This window comes from Mirounga angustirostris, unplaced genomic scaffold (assembly GCF_029215605.1).
Source record: "Mirounga angustirostris isolate CCGP_5_RB_7025 unplaced genomic scaffold, mMirAng1.0.hap1 SCAF_16, whole genome shotgun sequence".
NCBI lineage: Eukaryota > Metazoa > Chordata > Mammalia > Carnivora > Phocidae > Mirounga > Mirounga angustirostris.
Window position 1 is genome coordinate 44770348 of NW_026991724.1, and position 19243 is coordinate 44789590.

At 40.4% G+C, this 19243-nt stretch overlaps 1 protein-coding gene across 1 annotated transcript in view; it reads left to right on the top strand.

Annotated features, from left to right (window-relative positions):
* The window catches only part of LOC123840374 (uncharacterized), a 59893-nt gene that overhangs the window by 24871 nt on the left and 15779 nt on the right, over positions 1–19243 (top strand). The window contains exons 4-5 of the mRNA XM_064581611.1: positions 3122–3593; positions 12068–12297. Of these exons, the coding sequence (XP_064437681.1) occupies positions 3122–3593; positions 12068–12297 (702 nt within the window). The remainder of the gene's footprint in view (positions 1–3121; positions 3594–12067; positions 12298–19243) is intronic.

Sequence of the window (19243 nt, forward strand, 5' to 3'; positions counted from 1 at the left end):
TCTCATTTATTTGTGGAGTCTTAAAAAACAACTCATTGAAACAAAGAGTAGATTAGTGTTTGCCAGGGCCTAGGGCATTGGGAGAATGGGGAAGTGTTGTTAAAGGGTACAAACTTCCAGTTAGGGGGCGCCTGGGTGGCTCAGTCGTTAAGCGTCTGCCTTCGGCTCAGGTCATGATCCCAGGGTCCTGGGATCGAGCCCCACATCAGGCTCCCTGCTCCGCGGGAAGCCTGCTTCTCCCTTTTCCACTCCTCCTACTTGTGTTCCCTCTCTCACTGTGTCTCTCTCTGTCAAATAAATAAAATCTTAAAAAAACAAAAAAACTTCCAGTTAGAAGATGAATAAGCTCTGGATATCTTATATCCAGCTTGGTGACTATAGTTAACCATACTGTATTGTATACCTGAAAGTTGTTAAAGTAAATCTTAAATGTTCTCTCACACATGCACACACGTAAAGCACTGTGAAGTAATGATGTTTAACTACGCTTATGTGGTAATCATTTCACAATATTTACATATACCAAATCTTCACATTGTACACCATAAATTTACAATGTTATATGTCAAACATATCTCAGTGAAGGTGAAGGGAAAAAAAATCAATGATCCAGTTCTTTCCTAGAAGTCAATAAATGAAGGAAAATGGCATGGAGTTAAATGGTATTCTACATGACGTTAGCATTTGCTTCATTTTCTCACCTACAAGTGCCAACAAATTAAAGTTTACATTGTCATTGTTCCTAATCTACAGAAAGCTGAGGGGGACTGACTCAGAACAGGTAAAATTCTCTGAGCTTTTAGTATGTGCCAGGGGCTGTTCTAAGGAATTTACACTATTAACTTATCTAACCCTCCTAATAATTTGATGAGGTAGGTAATCCTGTTTTACAGTTAAGAAATGATGGCACAGACACTTTGGAAGATAGTTTTGTGGTTTCTTACAAAACTAAATATACTTTTACCATACAATCCAGTAATGGAAACTCCTTGGTATTTACCCAAAATAGCTGAAAACTTACGCCCACATAAAAACCTGCACACAGATAATTTATAGCAGCTTTATTCTTAATTGCCAAAACTCAGAAGCAACCACGATGACCTTCAATAGGTGAATGGATAAACTGTGGTACCTCCTGACAATAGACTATTACTCAGCGCTAAAAAGAAATGAGCTACTCAAAGACATGAAAGAAACTTAAGTTCATGTTACTAAGTGAAAGAAGCCAATCTGAAAAAGGGTACGTATGTTCCAATTGTGACTATATGACATACTGGAAAAGGCAAATCTATGGAGATAGTAAAAAAAAAAATCCGTGGTCGTGTGGGGTGAGAGGAGATGAACAGACAGAGCACAATTTTTAGGGTAATGAGAATACTCTTATGACATTATAGTGATGGATATATGTGCAAACCCAGAGAATGTACAACACTAAGGTACAACACTAAAGTAAACTATGGACTTTGGGTTATTGTGATATGTTAATGTAGGTCATCCTTGGTAAAAAAAAAAAAAAAGTGTTACCACTCTGGTGGGGGATGTTGATAATGGGGTAAACTACATATGTGTCGGGGGGTGAATGGGAAATCTCTGTGCCTTCCTCTCAATTTTGTTGTAAACCTAAAACTGTTCTTAAGAAAAAAAAACCCACGGGGCGCCTGGGTGGCTCAGCCGTTAAGCCTCTGCCTTCGGCTAAGGTCATGATCTCAGGGTCCTGGGATCGAGCCCCACATCGGGCTCCCTGCTCAGCGGGAAGCCTGCTTCTCCCTCTCCCACTCCCCCTGCTTGTGTTCCCTCTCTTGCTATGTCTCTCTCTGTCAAATAAATAAATAAAATCTTTAAAAAAAAAAAAAGAAAAAAACCCACAAAAGTCTTAAAATAAACTAAGGCAGGGCGCCTGGGTGGCTCAGATGGTTAAGCGTCTGCCTTCGGCTCAGGTCATGATCCCAGGGTCCTGGGATCGAGTCCCGCATCGGGCTCTCTGCTCCTTGGGAGCCTGCTTCTCCCTCTGCCTCTCTCTCTCTCTGTCTCTCATGAATAAATAAATAAAAATCTTTAAAAAAAAAAAAAAAAAACTAAGGCAAGGAGAGGTTGAGTAAACTACTTAAGCAGTTCACAACTTAGCAAGTGTTAGAGCCAGGATTTTAACCCAGGAATTGGATCCATATTCTTAAGTATTATACCACACTGCTCATACACCACAGAATAATGTGGCCTGAAACAAAGTCATGCTGACAAACCAGAAATTAGACCTGGCTAGTGCCACAAAAATCCCCTTATGGATTTGTGGGTGGGGTGGCAGGAGGATCTCTGCCCTAGTTGAAACAGATCTCTCAGCTTGAACCACCAATTACATACCTACTCTTTTTTTTTTTTTTTTTTTAAGATTTTATTTATTTGCCAGAGATAAAGAGAGGGAGAGTACAAGCAGGGGGAGTGGCAGGCAGAGGGAGAAGCAGGCTCCTTGCTAAGCAAGGAGCCCAATGTGGGACTCGCATCCCAGGACTCTGGGATCATGACCTGAGCAGAAGGCAGACGCCCAACGATCTGAGCCACCCAGGCGCCCCTACATTCCTACTCTTAAAAGCCTCCCAAAGCGAAGTCCTTGTCATTGACTGAAATATCTTGCTTTCCAACTCAAACCTATATAAGACTACCTGGTGTGTGATTCCAGGTAGGTACCTTCTCTACTTTAACAAATCACCGCCTAAAATAATGGTCTAATTATCCTCCAGAGATGTATTTCTATACCATAAGAATGCTTGATAAAAGAGAGCCAACAGGAAGAACTGAATGATTTGCAAAATGTAAATGATTAACCGGATGGATAAGTGGGTGCACCGGGAAGTGGGCTTTACCCCCAGGACCTCTGACTTTCTCTTCGTAAGGAAGACTTAGAGGTAAATCAAGAGATACTTACCGGGGCAGAAGTTTCAGGAGGACACCAGATGTTTCTGTAAACTGAAAAAATGCAACGCGTTTCAAGGAACAAAGAAGAAACACAAACGCACCTTGAGTCTGGTTTTAGATGTACAGCAGCCATTCTCCCCGTCTCGTGCCTTCGGTGCACAACGGCAGGCCTGACATAAAGGGACGCGGGAGACATCTGCTCTTTTTGAAGTCTGGTCACAACCCAACCTCTTACGACCATCCCCGCCCCTCGCTTCTTCATGCATCTGCAAAGAGAAGGTAGAAGACGACGAGAAAATCTGGATTCGCAGCTCTGGGTACGCTGCAGTTCTGACACCGCAGGTGGCCACCCCCGAGGCCAACTATCGCCTCACTCTGTCCACAACTATTCCATGGATCCTTCCAGCCCTAGCGGCCCTCGTCCAGTCCAAGTCCCGACTCTACGCCGGAGACCTTCTTTCTGGGGCTCCACCTCCGACCGTGCGCTCTGCCCTTTTCTCCGCAGCCAGGCCCTGCACGCCGAGGCGTGTACTGAAGTGCGCGGGGCCTCGGCATCGCCTCCAGGCGGTAGGCCGCGCGCACAAGCCCTACCCCGAGTCGAGTTCTAGCCGCTCCATCCAGCTCAGCCCGCGCACCAGCTCTGCGGAGCCCAGGAGGGAAAGTACAGCGACACCAAATTCTGGGTCAGGCACTAACGCCCCCGGAGCAGTCGGGTCCGCACAAGCCCGCCTGTCGCGCCCCGCGCACGGCTCTGCGAGAACGGCCCGGGGCTCCGGGAAGTGCGCGTCTCGGGCCAAGTGCTGAGGCGCGCGGGGCAGGCTGAGTCCCACGCCTCTTCAGAGCGCGGAGGGGGCGGTGGGACGCCGAGGCGAGCGGGACTCGGGCCCGGACCCTATGGGAAATGTCGCACACGGCCCTGACAAGTCGAGACTCCGGCTTTCGTTCCACTGGTCATGGGCTCCGCGCCCCGCCGCCCCAGCGCGGTACCGCGGCTTCCGGAGAAAGCCACACACAGTCAGTAGTCGCTCGCTGCGCCTCTTCCACCCGCCGAGGAGGCTGCTGGGCTCGGAAGCCCGCGGTAAAGCCCGTCTGGGGCCAGGATTCCGGAGCGGGCTGGTTTCGGTGCGTGCGGCTGTTCCCGCGCGTAGACGGGGAGCTGCGGAAACTCCGCAGAAAATGTACGATGATGCCCCACTTCGATGCCGGGATGTAGGAGCCTGTGCTTGGTTAGTGGAGTGCCTGAGACTGTGTGTATCCGTGAATGCGGCTGTGCCTCACCGTGCATTATTTCTGGGATGGTTCCGAGAGGCCAACGCCTCTGGTTATTGTTTTCCACGCCTGTGGCTCACGTTGCTGCTGTGCTTGTGGGTCACACTGGGTGTGTGGCATTTTGATAACCGCACGCTGGGTAAGTGTGCCATCAGGATTGTGACTCAGGCAATTAGATAAGTAAAATAACTTCAGGCATACATATTGGAAAGAAGGAAGCAAAATTATCCTTACTTACAGGGGATAGCATCATAAGAATGTATACCTGGACTCATAACAAAATGTTGAAATGAGGACTTCGTAACATGCAGAGGAGTAAAAGTTGTATATATATTTATTTGTATATGTATTATATATATTTGTGTATATATATGTGTCAATTATATTTTTTCTCCTTTACGTGTATTTCACGATTTCTTCCTGCTCTTGGATATGAAGTCTTGGATGAGCCCAATAACTTCTGCAGTCACTCAGATTAAAAAAAAAAAAAAAAAGTCCTTTTAACTCTTTTTGTTAAAAGATCAGTCTCATTTTAGTGGTAAGTAATTAAAACATCTGTTTTTTTTAATTTTTTTAAATATATTTATTTATTCATGAGAGAGAGAGAGAGAGAGAGAGAGAGAGAGAAGCAGAGGGAGAAGCAGGCTCCCAAGGAGCAGGGAGCCCGATGTGGGACTCGATCCCAGAACCCTGGGACCATGACCTAAGCCGAAGGCAGACGCTTAACCGTCTGAGCCACCCAGGCGCCCAAAACATCTGTTTAATAATCAAAACTTCAGACTTCATTTAAAGCAAGAACTCCCACCTGCCCTTTCCCTGACACACCTCCAAATATGGCTATATCATAATTACTGGTTAAAGCAGTATTTGGTATTTATATACTGATTATGTAAATATTTTTGTGCTTTAGAGTCAAATACATTTTTTACACAAAGGTTCCTTTATCCTGGATTTAACTACCTTGTTTTTGTGCATATGTACCTTGTCTGTGTTCCTATTGCTACCCTTTTCTAAATGTCATTACCCCCAAAAAGTGTCAAACTCTCAGCAGTGATTTTTCCAAACACTCAAACTTATTTGATACCGCCCCCCCGCCCCCCACTCCCTTCCACAGCCATGATTTTTGTAACACCAGTCAGGATTTCAGAGTTTCTGTACAGCTTCCCTTCTTGCTTTGTCTGAATTGAACTCCTGTTTCCTGAGTCTTGTTAATTTGGCGTATTTCTCATTTTTGCTGACTGCCTTTCTCCAACAGCGTCCTTAAAATGCATGCCTTTGAGGTAAATGGTTTGGGTTTTTGTTTTGTTTTGTTTTTTTGACTGTTTGAAAATGCTTTTATTGTAATCTAACTTACTGCCTGGGGTGAGAATTCTCTAACTCAGAATTTGAAGACCTAACCTGATACTGTTAGAGTAGCTAACATTGCTTTTATAAAGACTCTCCTCATCTGTTTTCTGTTTCTTTGTGTGTTATCTGTGTTCCTAATCTTCCTGGAATGTTTAGGGTCAACTATATCATCAATGTACTAAAATTTCATAATTTCATTCCTTGGTGTGGATCTTTAAAATTTTTTTATGCTGCATATCAGGTGAGTATTTTTAATCTAGACACGTACTTCTGGGCAATTTTTTTTCTTGCCTTCCTCTCTCACTGAAATTTATTTACTTTTCTTTTCTTTTTCTTTTTTATTTTTTTTAAAGATTTTATTTATTTATTTTAGAGAGAGAGAATGAGAGAGAGCACATGAGAGGGGGGAGGGTCAGAGGGAGAAGCAGACGCCCTGCCGAGCAGGGAGCCCGATGCGGGACTCAATCCCGGGACTCCAGGATCATGACCTGAGCCGAAGGCAGTCGCTTAACTGACTGAGCCACCCAGGAGCCCCTTCTTTTTATTTTTTGAAGATTTTATTTTTAAGCAATCTCTACACCCAACATGGGGCTCAAACCCACAACTGCAAAATCAAGAGTCACACACTCCACTGACTGAGCCAGCCAAGCGCCCCTCACTGGAATTTATATTATTAGATGGAACTCCCATAGTGTAAGCTTCTATATGTTTTCCTCCTATTTTCTCTGTATCTTTTTATTCAACTCCAGAAATTTTGTTAACTTTATCTTCCAATTTTATTTAGTTTTTAATTACTCATCATATTTTTAATTTCCTAGAACTCTTTCTTGGTTTTAATCTTTTTCTTCTTTTTTTAAAAAAAGATACATTTATTTATTTGAGAGAAAGAGCACAAGAATGTCCAGCAGACTCGCAGCAGAGTGCGGGGCCTGACTCGGGCTCAGTCCACAATCCTGAGATCTTGACCTGAGCCGAAACCAAGAGTTGGACACTTAACCAACTGAGCCACCCAGGCACCCTTAATCTTTTTCTTCTACATAGTATCTTATTCTTCATGGATGCAGTATTTTCTCTGATATGTATATAATTATATACATCTTGACATAATTATATATAGTATACATACTATGTTCATTATATTAAATTCATAATTATATGAATACTATTTTATATGTTTATATTATGCATAGGATGTATATTACATTCAATAATTCAATTATTTATTTATATATTTATTTCTTTAAAGCTTTCTTGGTTCGGTATTGTCCTGTTTATTTTCTTGCTTTTCGTAGTTCTTTGAGTTGTGTTCTGTGAATTCCTTGACCTGAACTAAAAATACAATTCTATTTCATATTTTCACTTTATTTCATTTTGAGCCCATTTATTAACTTAAAATTCTATACTCAAGTATATATATGAACATAAGTACAGTTGAATGAATAAAAATAACAAACTCCTGTAGACTTACCATTCAGTTTAAGAAAAAGAGTATTATCGGGGTGCCTGGATGGCTCAGTTGGTTTAGCGTCAGACTCTGAGTTTCAGCTCTGCTCATGATCTCATGGGTTGTGAGACTGAGCCCCATGTCAGGCTCCGGGCTCAGCAGGGAGTCTGCTTGAGAATTCTCTCACTCAACCTCTCTTCCCACCCATGTTCATGTGTACGTGCACGCTCACTCTCCCTCTCTCTCTCAAATAAATAAATAAATCTTTAAAAGAAAAAGATAGGGGCACCTTGGTGGCTCAGTCGTTAAGCGTATGTATTTTGTCACTTTTTAAAAACTCAACCTTATGTTCTGGGGATGCGTGTTCATTTTCTCACTGCTGGATGGTATTATATTGTGTATATATGTCAAATTTTGTTTGCATATACTACTTTTGATGGATATCTGATTTCTTTCCAAGTTTTTCCCTGGAAAATAGCATCTACAAATGGTGCTATTTTGAACATTTCTGTGGGCCTTCTGAGGTGCCTGGGTGGCTCAGTCGGTTAAGCATCTGACTCTTGGTTTTGGCTCAGGTCATCATCTCAGCGTGAAGCAAAAACTAATTGAACTGAAAGGAGAAATAGGCAAATCCATAATTATAGCTAGAGACTCCAACACCCCTCTCTCAACAATTGACAGAACAACTAGAAAAATAGCAGTACAGATACTGAAAAACTCAACACCATCAACCAAAAGGATATAATTGACACTTAGAGAACACTACCCAAAAACAGCAGAACAAACATCTTTTTAAGGGCTGTGGAACATATACAAATATAGAACATATTGCGGGGGCACCTGGGTGGCTCAGTTGTTAAGCATCTGCCTTCAGCTCAGGTCATGATCCCAGGGTCCTGGGATCGAGCCCCACATCGGGCTCTCTGTTCAGCGGGAAGCCTGCTTCTCCCTCTCCCACTCCCCCTGCTGTGTTCCCTCTCTGGCTGTGTCTCTCTCTGTCAAATAAATAAATAAAATCTTAAAAAAAAAAAAACATACCGTGGGCCATAAAACAAACCTCAACAAATTGAAAAGCACTAAAATCATATACAAGTTGCTCTAGTCAAACTAGAAATCAATAACAGAAAGATAACAGGAAAGTAAACAACATACTTCTAAATAATCCATAGGCCAACTTCCATAGGAAGCTTCAGAGGAAAATGCATTAATCTGAGTGAAAATTAAAATATGGCATATCAACAATTTGTCTGACATAGCTAAAGCACTGCTGAGAGAGAAATTTAAAGCATTAAATGCATACATGAGGAAAGAGGAAATGTCTCAAATTAATAGTCTAAGCTCCCACTCAGAAACCTAGAGAAGAAGAGGAAAATAACCCCAAATCAAGTAGAAAAAGGGAAATAGTAAAGACAAGTGGAAATCAAAGAAAACAAAAACAATAGAAAAAAAATCAGTTAAACAAAAAACTGGTTTGGTGAAGAGATGAATAAAATTCACAAATATTTAGGAAAAAAGGCACAAAATATAAACATCAGGAATGATATGTCACTATAGATTCTGTAGATCTCAGAAGGATAATAAGGAATAATATGAACAATTCTACACATTTTAATTTCACAACTTAAGTAAAATAAACCGTTTCTTGAAAAAGCATAAACTGCCAGCTTATAAAATATAAAATAGATCATTTGAATAGCCCTATAACTAATAAGGAAATTGAATTTGTAATTTAAAAACTCACAAAAAAAATCTACAGGCCACATGGTTTCACGAAATTTACTAACATTTGAAAAGAATTAGCAGCAATTTTATATAATCTCTTCCAGAAAACAGAAGAGGGAACACTTCCTAATTCATTTTATGGCGGTAGTATTATCCTGATACCAAAACCAGACAAAGACAGAGGGGGAAAAAAAAAAAGAAAGAAAAACTGCAAACTACTATCCTTCATAAATACAGTTGCAAAAATATTTAACAAAATATTACCAAATAGAACTCAGCCATCATCTTTCTATCTATCTATCTATCTATCTATCTATCTATCTATCTATCATCTATCTATCTATTGTAATGTATAGAATATTACCAAATAGAATTCTGATACAGAAGAAGAATTATACAACATAACCAGGGGTGCAATGCTGGTTCAATCTTGGAAATCAGTGTAAACCATCATATAAAAAGTTTAAAGAAGGCCCCGGGGGCACCAGGGTGGCGAAGTCAGTTAAGCGTCTGCCTTCAGCTCAGGTTATGATCTCTGGGTCCTTGGATCAAGCAAGCCCCACAGCGGGCTCCCTGCTCAGCGGAAGTCTGCTTCTCCCTCTCCCTCTGCCCTTCCCCCTACTCGTGCTCTCTCTCTGTCTCTCTCAAATAAAAAAATAAAATATTAAAAAAAAAAGAAGGCCCTGAATGTCTAAAGCAATCTTGAACAACAACAACAACAAAAAAACAAAACAAAACTGGAGGTATCACAATTCCAGATTTCAAATTATATTACAAAGCTGTAGTATTCAAAATAGTATGTGGTACTGGCACAAAAATAGACACATAGATCAATAGAACAGAATAGAAAACCCAGAAAAAAAAAACATAACTATATGGTTAATTAATCTTTGACAAAACAGGAAAGAATAGCAGAAGAAAAATAGAGTATCTTCATGTCCTTGTGGTAGGCAAAGTTTTTAAATAGAATGAGACATCAACAATAAGTAAAATATTAATAAACTGAACTTCATTTAAATTAAAAGCATCTGTTTTTCAAAAGACAGAGTGAAAAGGCAAGCCATAGCCTGGAAAAGATACCTACAGTACATATATCCTACAAAGACCTCATACCTTAGTATGTACAAATACCTATGAATAAATAGAAAAAAAAAACCCACAAACTGATTTTAATAAAATAGTCAAAAGTCAAACAGGCAGTTCAACAGAGACATTATTCAAGTTATTGGCACATGAAAGGATGCTGAAGTGAGCATTCATCAGTGAACAGATTAAAATCACTCTGAGATACCACTACCCACCTACTAGTATTGTAAATTAAAAAGGCTGATAATACCAAGTACTTAAAAGGATATGGAGCAACTGGAACCCTTTACATTACTGATACAAGTGTAAATTGACACAACTTTGGAAAATGATTTGGTGGTATCTCCACAGATAAATATAAACCTACTTTATGAGCCACCTATTCCACTTTGGATTCCTAATAGAAATGAATGCTATGTCTACCAAAATATATAAGATTGATCATAGATTTATTTATAAGAAAAAACTGGAAACCCACACAAATATCTATTAATATAGAATGAATAGACTGTAGCATGATTTAGAGTACTGAGCCAGCAGACAAAATATGGCCCATCACCTGTTTTGATATGGCCAATGACCTAAGAAAAGTTTTACATTTTTAAATGGTTGAAAAAATAAAAATAAGAGTATTTTGCAATATGTAAAAATTATATGAAATTCAAATTTCAGTGTCCATAAATAAAGTTTTATTGGAATACAGCCACACTCACTTTTTTACATATTGTCTATGGTTGCTTTCATGCTGGAATAGCAGGTTTGAGTAGGTGTGACAGAGAACATCTGGCACACAAACCCTAAAATATTTACTAGCTGGCTAAAGAAATTTTTGCTACATTCAATAATAAGGACTCATCTCAGAGTCTTAATGTTGACAAAAACATGCCAGACACATATCATTACACTGATTGCATTCAAATGAAGTTCAAGAATACACAAAAGTAATCCATGGTGTTAGAAGTCCAAATAATGGTCACTTCTGAGCGGAGTCAATGTTTACAAGGGAACATTCTGGCATCTTGGAAATAAATGTTCTCCATCTTGATCTGTGTGTGGTGATTGCCTGTGCATGCAAAAATCATGGAGATGTATATGTAATATTTATGGACTTCCTCTAAATTATTCCACTAAAAAAAAGATTAAGACTGAATTTGCATTTTTTATCTCTCTCTTTTTTAAATAAAGATTTTATGTATTTATTTATTTGAGAGAGAGAAAGCACAAGCAGGGCAGAGGGAGTGGGAGAAGCAGACTCCCCGCTGGGCAGGGAGCCCCATATGCGGCTCGATCCCAGGACCCTGAGATCATGACCCGAGCTGAAGTCGGACACTTAACCAACTGAGCCACCCAGGCACCCCCATCCCTCTTCATTTCACTATAAAACTCATTTTTTCAAATTATTTGCTAGATGAAATTAGTTAAGTTTCTCCCCCTCTAAACCTTGAAAGGAAATTGATGCTGCAGGCTGCTGTGTTCAATTTAGGTCGCCACATATAACTGCTTAAATTTAAACGTATTAAAATTAAAATCACTAATTCATTCTTCAGTCAAACTAACCATATTTAAGAGGCTCAACAGCCATAAGTGGCTAGTGGCTACTGTTCTGGACAGTGCAGATACAGAACACGGAACCGAGTTTTGCAGAAAGTTCTATTGGACAGCAGTGCTCCCAAACGTCACACAAATGTTAAACTCATTTTACAGGTGAGGAAACAGAAGCTTAGAGATACCACTATTACACAGTGCTGCATACACTTCTTTTCCCACATTCACTGCTGCAGGTGAGCTCTCAACGTATCATTCATTTAACAAGTCTAATTCAAAATTCATAACCATGCAAAGAAAAGGTTTCTTTGTTATAAGTTATAAAATACTTAGTTGCAGACTGTCTGATCAATCCCAGACAGCACCCTTATACTCACACCGTCCCGAGACGCTCTCACATAACCCCGAATGGATCACACGCTTATCCACTAATATCCCTCTCACAGTTTCAAACACAATCGGACACACTGCACACTGCCCGCAGTCCTCGCTTCCCTTGCAGAGGACACTTGAATACAAACACGCGACCGCCAAGTAAGCGTCAAACCCCCGATGCCTCTTGAGCAGAAACCTGGTAGTCACAACTACTGCGTCTGAGCCAGAGCTCCTGTCTGAGAAATCCGGACCCTACCTCCTGGCCTTCTGCAGCTTTCTCAGCCCTGGGCTACATTTCTCTGACGGCATCACTACAAGACCCAGCGTCTGGTAACCTCCTTGGGATTTTCTAGGGTCACTCGAGTAAAGGAAAGAGGTCGGCTCACACCTTAGGAGCGCGAGATCCCCCACTGGAGCAAAGGAGACTCAAGGCGCGCCCGATTCCTGGCCGCACAATGTGGCTACGGCCGCTGCATTCTGTTGGATCGAACTGGGGTCACATTTTTTACTACATTTCCCGGAGGCCACCGCGTCCCTGCGCCATCTCGTACGCTCACTCCGTTACGTCTTGATGCAAGGATCCAGTCTGCAGCGGCCAGGTGAGTGGACCGCCTCCCTGGGACCCGCACGCCGCATTTGGTACGGAGCACCCCGAAAAAAAGTTCCCATGGGGTGCTGGGAATACCGGTATGCCGGCCGGGGCTCGGTGCTGACAGGAATCGGGGCGACCCCGGCTCTGCACTACGTTTCTCCTAAGTCGTAGCGCTCCAGGTTAATTCCTTACGGAAGTCGGCCTTGCAGTTGCGGGATGCCTGTGCCCTTCTCCGCCGGCAGTATCGGCACCGTCACTTCGGTTCCGAGCAGGGGCGTGGCACTATTAGTTTTGTTCCTCCGCGCCGGTGATAGTGGAGTGCGCTTGGCACTCCTTTCCCGCTGGCAAACTCGGCACCGTGACTTTGGTTCCGGGAGGAGGGTATTAGGAATATGTTACCCTTAACGTTCCACCGCGCGGGATGTGTGTGTGTGTCCGCTTCTGTGGCGGCACGACGGGCTCACCTGCCATCATCTACTGCTTTTGGCAGCTGGGATCCTTCGCACCTGAGTACTTTAGCCCCCGTGTGACAGGGACAGAGCCCGTTGAGAATCGCGCGGTTCCAGCTGCTGTAATTCCTTCACTTTACTATGCAGAGAGAACGTGCCTGTTTTGAAGCTGCCCCTATAATGAGGATTTACACCTGGAAGTGCCCTAAGAAGGGAGAAGACCAGCATAATAGGGTGCCCCGTTCTACTTTGAGAGCCCTGTGGGGAAAACCAATCCCTTTCTCTGTCCTGAAGTTGTTCTGGGAGATGCTCCTAAATTGTTTTGTTGGCTCTGAAAAAGGCTTGATAGCCTATGATTGTTTTCTCCGTTTTCCTTTTGCAACAGAGCCACACAGGGAAGGAAAAAGAATCTTGCACGTCTAAAAAGCTTGCCTAAAATAAGTTGTCATTTTCTTTCTTCCCTCAAGTTTACTACTACTTTTCAAGATGTTGCTACCTCCAGCAACAAACATCTTAAGGAGGAACCAGCCATTCAGTGACTGGTCGTTAGGCATCGCTATCCCCAGAAATGATGGCGCTGCAGGGATGAGCTAACTCCATTCTCCAACCACACTACACTTCTCCTTTCCAGCCAATGACAAATCAGCCCTTTCTGGCCTGATTTTTGATGAGAGAGAACTATACCCTCTGGAGGAAATTTGAAGATTTTTATTTTAACTTTATTATGGAAATTTTCAAGCATAGAAGAAAATAATATGAACCCCAATGTGCTCAACACCCAGCTATAATTAAAAAAACATTTGCAAATATCCTTATTATCTATCCTTCCTCCTTTTTTCTGTAGCATTTCAAGAATTTACATTATTTTATCCATATGTATGCATATATAACCAAAAAGAATATCATTTTTAGATAATCACCATGATGTTATCCCAACTTTAAAAACTAACAGTAATTCCATAATAGCATATATGCAGTACATATTCGGGTTTCTCCAGTTCTTTCACAGATAGGTTTTTACAATTGATTTGTTCAAATCATGGTCCAGATAAGGTCTACACAGTGCATTCAGTTGCCAAGCCTCTTAAATTTCTTTACAACAGTTTCCCTTCTATTTTTTGCTTTTGTTGTATTTTAATAGGTATCACTGTTTTGTAAAAAACTAGGTTGTTTATAGATTATTCTACATTCTGCTTTTGGCTAATTGCTACCTTGTGGTGTCATATAATTTGTTCCCCAATGCCCCATATTTCTGTAAACGAGTAGTTAGATCTAGGGGCTTGATCAAATTCAGATCATATTTTGCATAAACCACATTTTCGGGCAAAAATAATTCATAGTTGGTGCTGTGTACTTCCTGTTCATCACATCCTGGGGCTTTTAAAGTCTGGTGTCCCACTTCTGGTGATGCCGTATTGATCACTGTTCAAGTGCTGTCCACTTAATCCTTTTATAAGGTTCCCTTTCCTTTTTCACCTATTAATAGAAGAAGGTATAATATAATTCATCTGTTTTACCCTAAAATATACTTGTAAAGATTTCAAAGCAACAATAGCACTGTTAGAACTAACTATTCAAGATAGGGAATGTATTTAAATTTATTTTGATTATCATATTTTCTATATTTAAGGTTCATGTGTTATATTTGGTTATGTCCCTTTCATCTCTTAATCAAGTGTAAATGTTCTTCTCATAACATTGATTTTTTTTAAATTTTATTTTGATACATTACACTTACAGAAAAGTTGCCCCCCCCACATAATAGAATGAACTCTCCTATGCCCTTATAGATTTACCAGTTATTAACATTTAGTTTTTTGTTTGCTCTTTCCTTCTACATATGTACTTTTTTTTCTGAACCATTTGGTAGTAATTTTCAGATATCATGTTCCTTTATCCATAAAAATACATCAGTGTCTTTTTCTAAGTACAAGGACTATCACTGTAGTTCATTTATTAAAATCAGGAAATATAGATATAATAATTATTTAATTCAGAATTCATAGAAAAATTTCACTAGTTGTCCCAGTACTGTCCTTTATAGCTTTCTTTCTGCTGATCTGGGCTCCATTCCAGAATCATATCTAGGATCAAACATTTCATTCAGTTATCACATCTCTTTAGTCTTCTTTAAAACAATTCCTGGGCCTTTTTTGGTCATTATCTTGACATCTTTGAAGAGTACAGGTCAGTTATTTTGCAGATTGTTCTTCAGTTTGCATGTCTTCGATGTTTCTTCCTGATCCGATTCAAGTTACGGATTTTTGGCAGGAAAGGTGGGTGCTTCAGTTCATTCCCCAGTAACTGCAGTTGGCTGCGTTTTTTACTGTCTACATTGATAGTACTTTCTGTAGGGAAGTTAGTCCAGGAGGATCTTTTTTTTTTTTTAAGATCTTATTTTATTTATTTGACAGAGACACAGCGAGAGAGGGAACACAAGCGGGGGAGAGGGAGAAGCAGGCTTCCCGCTGAGCAGGGAGCCTGATGCGGGGCTCGATCCCAGGACCCTGGGATCATGACCTGAACCATCCAGGCACCCCAAGTCCAGGAGGATCTTAATCATCATTGGAATTAGAAGTCTTCTCAATTTAGTTTCAATTTAGGTTTCTCTTATATAAATGAGGTTGAACATTGGCTTCCTTTTTTATGAATTGTCTTTTTTAGTTTTGTCCTTTTTTAAAAAGATTTTATTTATTTCAGAGAGAGAGGAGAGAGCATGCCAACATGAGCAGGGGGAGAGGCAGAGGGAGAAACAGACTCCCCGCTGAGCAGGGAGCCCAATGCAGGGCTCGATCCCAGGACTCTGGGATCATGACCTGAGCTGAAGGCAGATGCTTAACCAACTGAGCCACCCAGGCACCCCTGTTTTGTCCTTTTTAATAATGATTTTTAATCTTTATCTTGATTTTCAAAGTGAAGCTCTTTTGGTCTTAGGAAGGTCATTTTTTTTTTTTTTTAGGTTGCAGGTAATCTTCTCCCAATTTGTTATTTGTGTTTGTGTTCTTTTATCTGGGCAATTTTTAAATATAGTAAAATGTATTCATTTGACTGTAAGAAATAGAAAGGCTTTTCTCCTCTCAATCTAAAAGGAACTCAACCATTTTTTTATTTTAGCATGCCTTTGGGCTGAATGTTTGACCCTCCCCAAAAAACTCATATGTTGAAATCCTAATGCCCAAAATGATAATATTTGGAGGTGGAACCTTTGGGCGGTAATGAGATAATGAGAGTAAATTCCTCATGAATGTGATTAGTGCCTTTATAAAAGAAGCCCAGTGAGGATACAGTAAGTCTGTGACCAAGAAGAGGGCCCTCATTTGGCCAAGCTGACTCCCTGATCTTGGACTTCCAGCCTCCAGAGCTGTGAGAAATAAATTTCTGTTGTTTATAAGCTGCTTGGTCTGTGGTATTTTGTTATAGCAGCCAAGTGAACTAAGACTGGCATTTTTATGATTTCAGTTTTTAATATTTAGATCTCTTATCCATTTGGAGTTAATCCTGGTATGTGGTATAAAATGTGGATCCAATTTTACTTTTTTCAATAACATTTATTAAATAATCAATTTTTCCCTAGAGATCAAAGGTTCTACAATTCCATTAATCTGAATGTCTATTCAGGTGCCAGTAACCAGTATTTTAGTGACAGAGACTTTATAACATCTCTTAAATCTCTGTTCTCTTCTTTTTCTAGGCATTTTCTGGCTCTTCTTTAATTTTCTTGCTTAATGAATTTAAATTTGGGGGTGCCTGGGTGGCTCAGTCGTTAAGTGTCTGTCTTCTGCTCGGGTCATGATCCCAGAGTCCTGGGATCGAGCCCCACATCGTGGTCCCTGCTCGGCGGGAAGTCGACTTCTCCCTCTCCTACTCCCCCTGCTTGTGTTCCCTCTCTCGCTGTGTCTCTCTCTGTCAAATAAATAAAATCTTTAAAAAAAATGAATTTAAATTTGTGTCTACCACCATACTTGTTAGTATTTTTATTGGGATCATATTTAACTTATATTTTAATTTATATATCAAATATCCTATCCATGTTCAGAGAATTAACCTCATTATAATATATTGGTTTAGCCCATGTATTCTCAATAAGGGTGATCCTGCCTTCCAGGGGTTGAAAATTGGTGTTGGGCAGGGGTGGAGTGAAGAAATCTTAGATACAGTAATGGTTTGTGACTCTCCAAAACTCAGTTTAGCCAACAAAATCTTATTCCTCATTATTTACTCTCTCACTGGCATTTCTTGGGTATCACATGAACAGCACTGACACTGAGGTCACAGAAGATATATGTATGCAAGGTAAATGCTACCAAAAAAGATCAGTGCTCCTGTGGCAAATAGGTGGCTGTAAATGGAGACCTTTCTCTCAAATGATTGCTCAATCTTGAAGTTGTATCGCAAGAGGTGGCCTTGCATGGCTGCCATGTGGATGTTGTTTATGTTTGATCATGTTTCTGTGTTTGACTTGGTATTTGAGGATTAAATAAAAAGAATGTTTTATTATTCTATAAAGTTATTCAACATGTCTCATAAGAGACAAATTTGGACTTAGCCAAGGAATGACTTTATCCAAAGGATCACTGCAGTGAGGGAAGGAAGACTTGTAATTGGGAGAACATTCCATCCATAAGACCTGCAGGCATTTAAAAGGTCAGGCAGAAAAGAATTTTCTTTTATAAGGAGGGTAAACAAGGCCAGAAAGAAGTGGATGTGGCAGCGTGGGATGAGTGGGTGGTCAGTTGTGTAGATTGTGTTCTCTGCAGTCAGCTGGGGAGCGGCTTGAGTCATTGTTAAGAGGGTTGTTTGTATTCCTATGCTGGCACAGAATACAGGGTAGGCCAAAGTTCAAGGGCCTGGAAGGAGAGAAGTCTGACTAAAGTTTGGTCAAGTGAAGTTATCACGCATTTTGTCCAGATTAGTCAGTGGGGTCCAACAGCTCATCTAGTCATTTATGAGACAAAGAATGGCCATTTGGAGGCTCTGCCCGGCCTTGTTTGTTAAAAAGGGGGGGGGAGGGGTCATCTTCCAGTCTTATCTAAGTTATATGGGGAAGGGAGATTGATTTCATTCAGCTGTGTCCTAGTCCATAAAGATTGAGGGGGTATCTCTCATCGTGGCTATTTTTCAGGATCATAGATCTTGGGTAAAGTTTAACATTGTGAAACCCATCAATTACATCAAATGCTGAGAAGTTAAAATGTTGACAGTATGAGAATGAAGATCAACTAGTTAAAAGTTTCTTCTATCTAGTAAAAGTTAAGTTCACTAAAAATAATTTTTAAGAAATTAATTTTTTAGTTGTTTTACTTTTTTCTAGAAAAGAATGGTTTTGAATGATATGTTAAAAATTTGATTACACTGTTTATATTATATACTTACATAAATGCATATACTATAGTATATCTGTCCTATTAAAATTTCATGGTAGAGGGGGACAGTTAGGAAAAAAAAGTGTCTAAAATGGTTCTTCAGGGGCGCCTGGGTGGCTCAGTCATTAAGCGCCTGCCTTCAGCTCAGGTCATGATCTCAGGGTCCTGGGATCGAGCCCCACATCGGGCTCCCTGCTCAGCGGGGAGTCTGCTTCTCCCTCTCCCACTCCCCCTGCTTGTGTTCCCTCTCTCGCTGTGTCTCTCTGTGTCAAAGAAATAAATAAAATCTTTAAAAATAAATAAATAAAGTGGCTCTTCAGAGGGGCAGTGATGGAAAAAGATGTTGAGAAATGCTGTTCTAACCATTTGTTCAAATCTATTTTTAGGTCTTTCAGGAGTATTTCAAGTTTTTCTTGCAGGTTTTATACATTTCTTGTCAAACTTGGGCCTAGGTATTTCATCCTTTTTGTGGCTTTTCTTTATTATATTTTCTATGTGATTATTGTTTTATATATAAAGGTCATTTCTTTTCATGCCAATTTTATATCCTGCTAATTTACTAAGTTGTTTTTTTTTTTCTTTCATTGCACTCATGGGGTTTTTAGGCATGCTGTCATATCTCATAGAGGGAGTTTGCCTATTCTTTTGTTATTCTTGTTGCTCTTGTTGATTTCTCTTGCCTTTTTATATTGACTAATATAGCTAATACAATGATAAGTGATAGAGTAGTGGGTATTCTTTCCTTGTTTCTACTGTAAACCTGGAAATAGAGTGCTGCCATGAGAGGCAAATGAGCATTTATTAGGATAAAAAATTTTCAGTTCAGGGAGTGCAGATTCAGATAGAAACCAAATAGTGTCCCACTTGTAGAGTAAAAGCAAGGATTTTTTTTTTTTTTAACATGAGTTAAGAGAAAAAAAAAAAAGCTGAACTACTCTTGGTTATACACTGATTGACTACTGATTATTTCTTCAGAAAGTCCACAACTCCCGTCAGTCTTATGATCAGGATCTGTTCTCCTGCTGACATTTCAAGCAGTTGCCTGAAACAGTTGCTGTTTTCCCAGTCTACAGGTTTTGACCCAGTTCAAACGGAGAGGCATAAGGCAGTTTCTCTGGAGTGGTCCATCTAGCTTCATTTT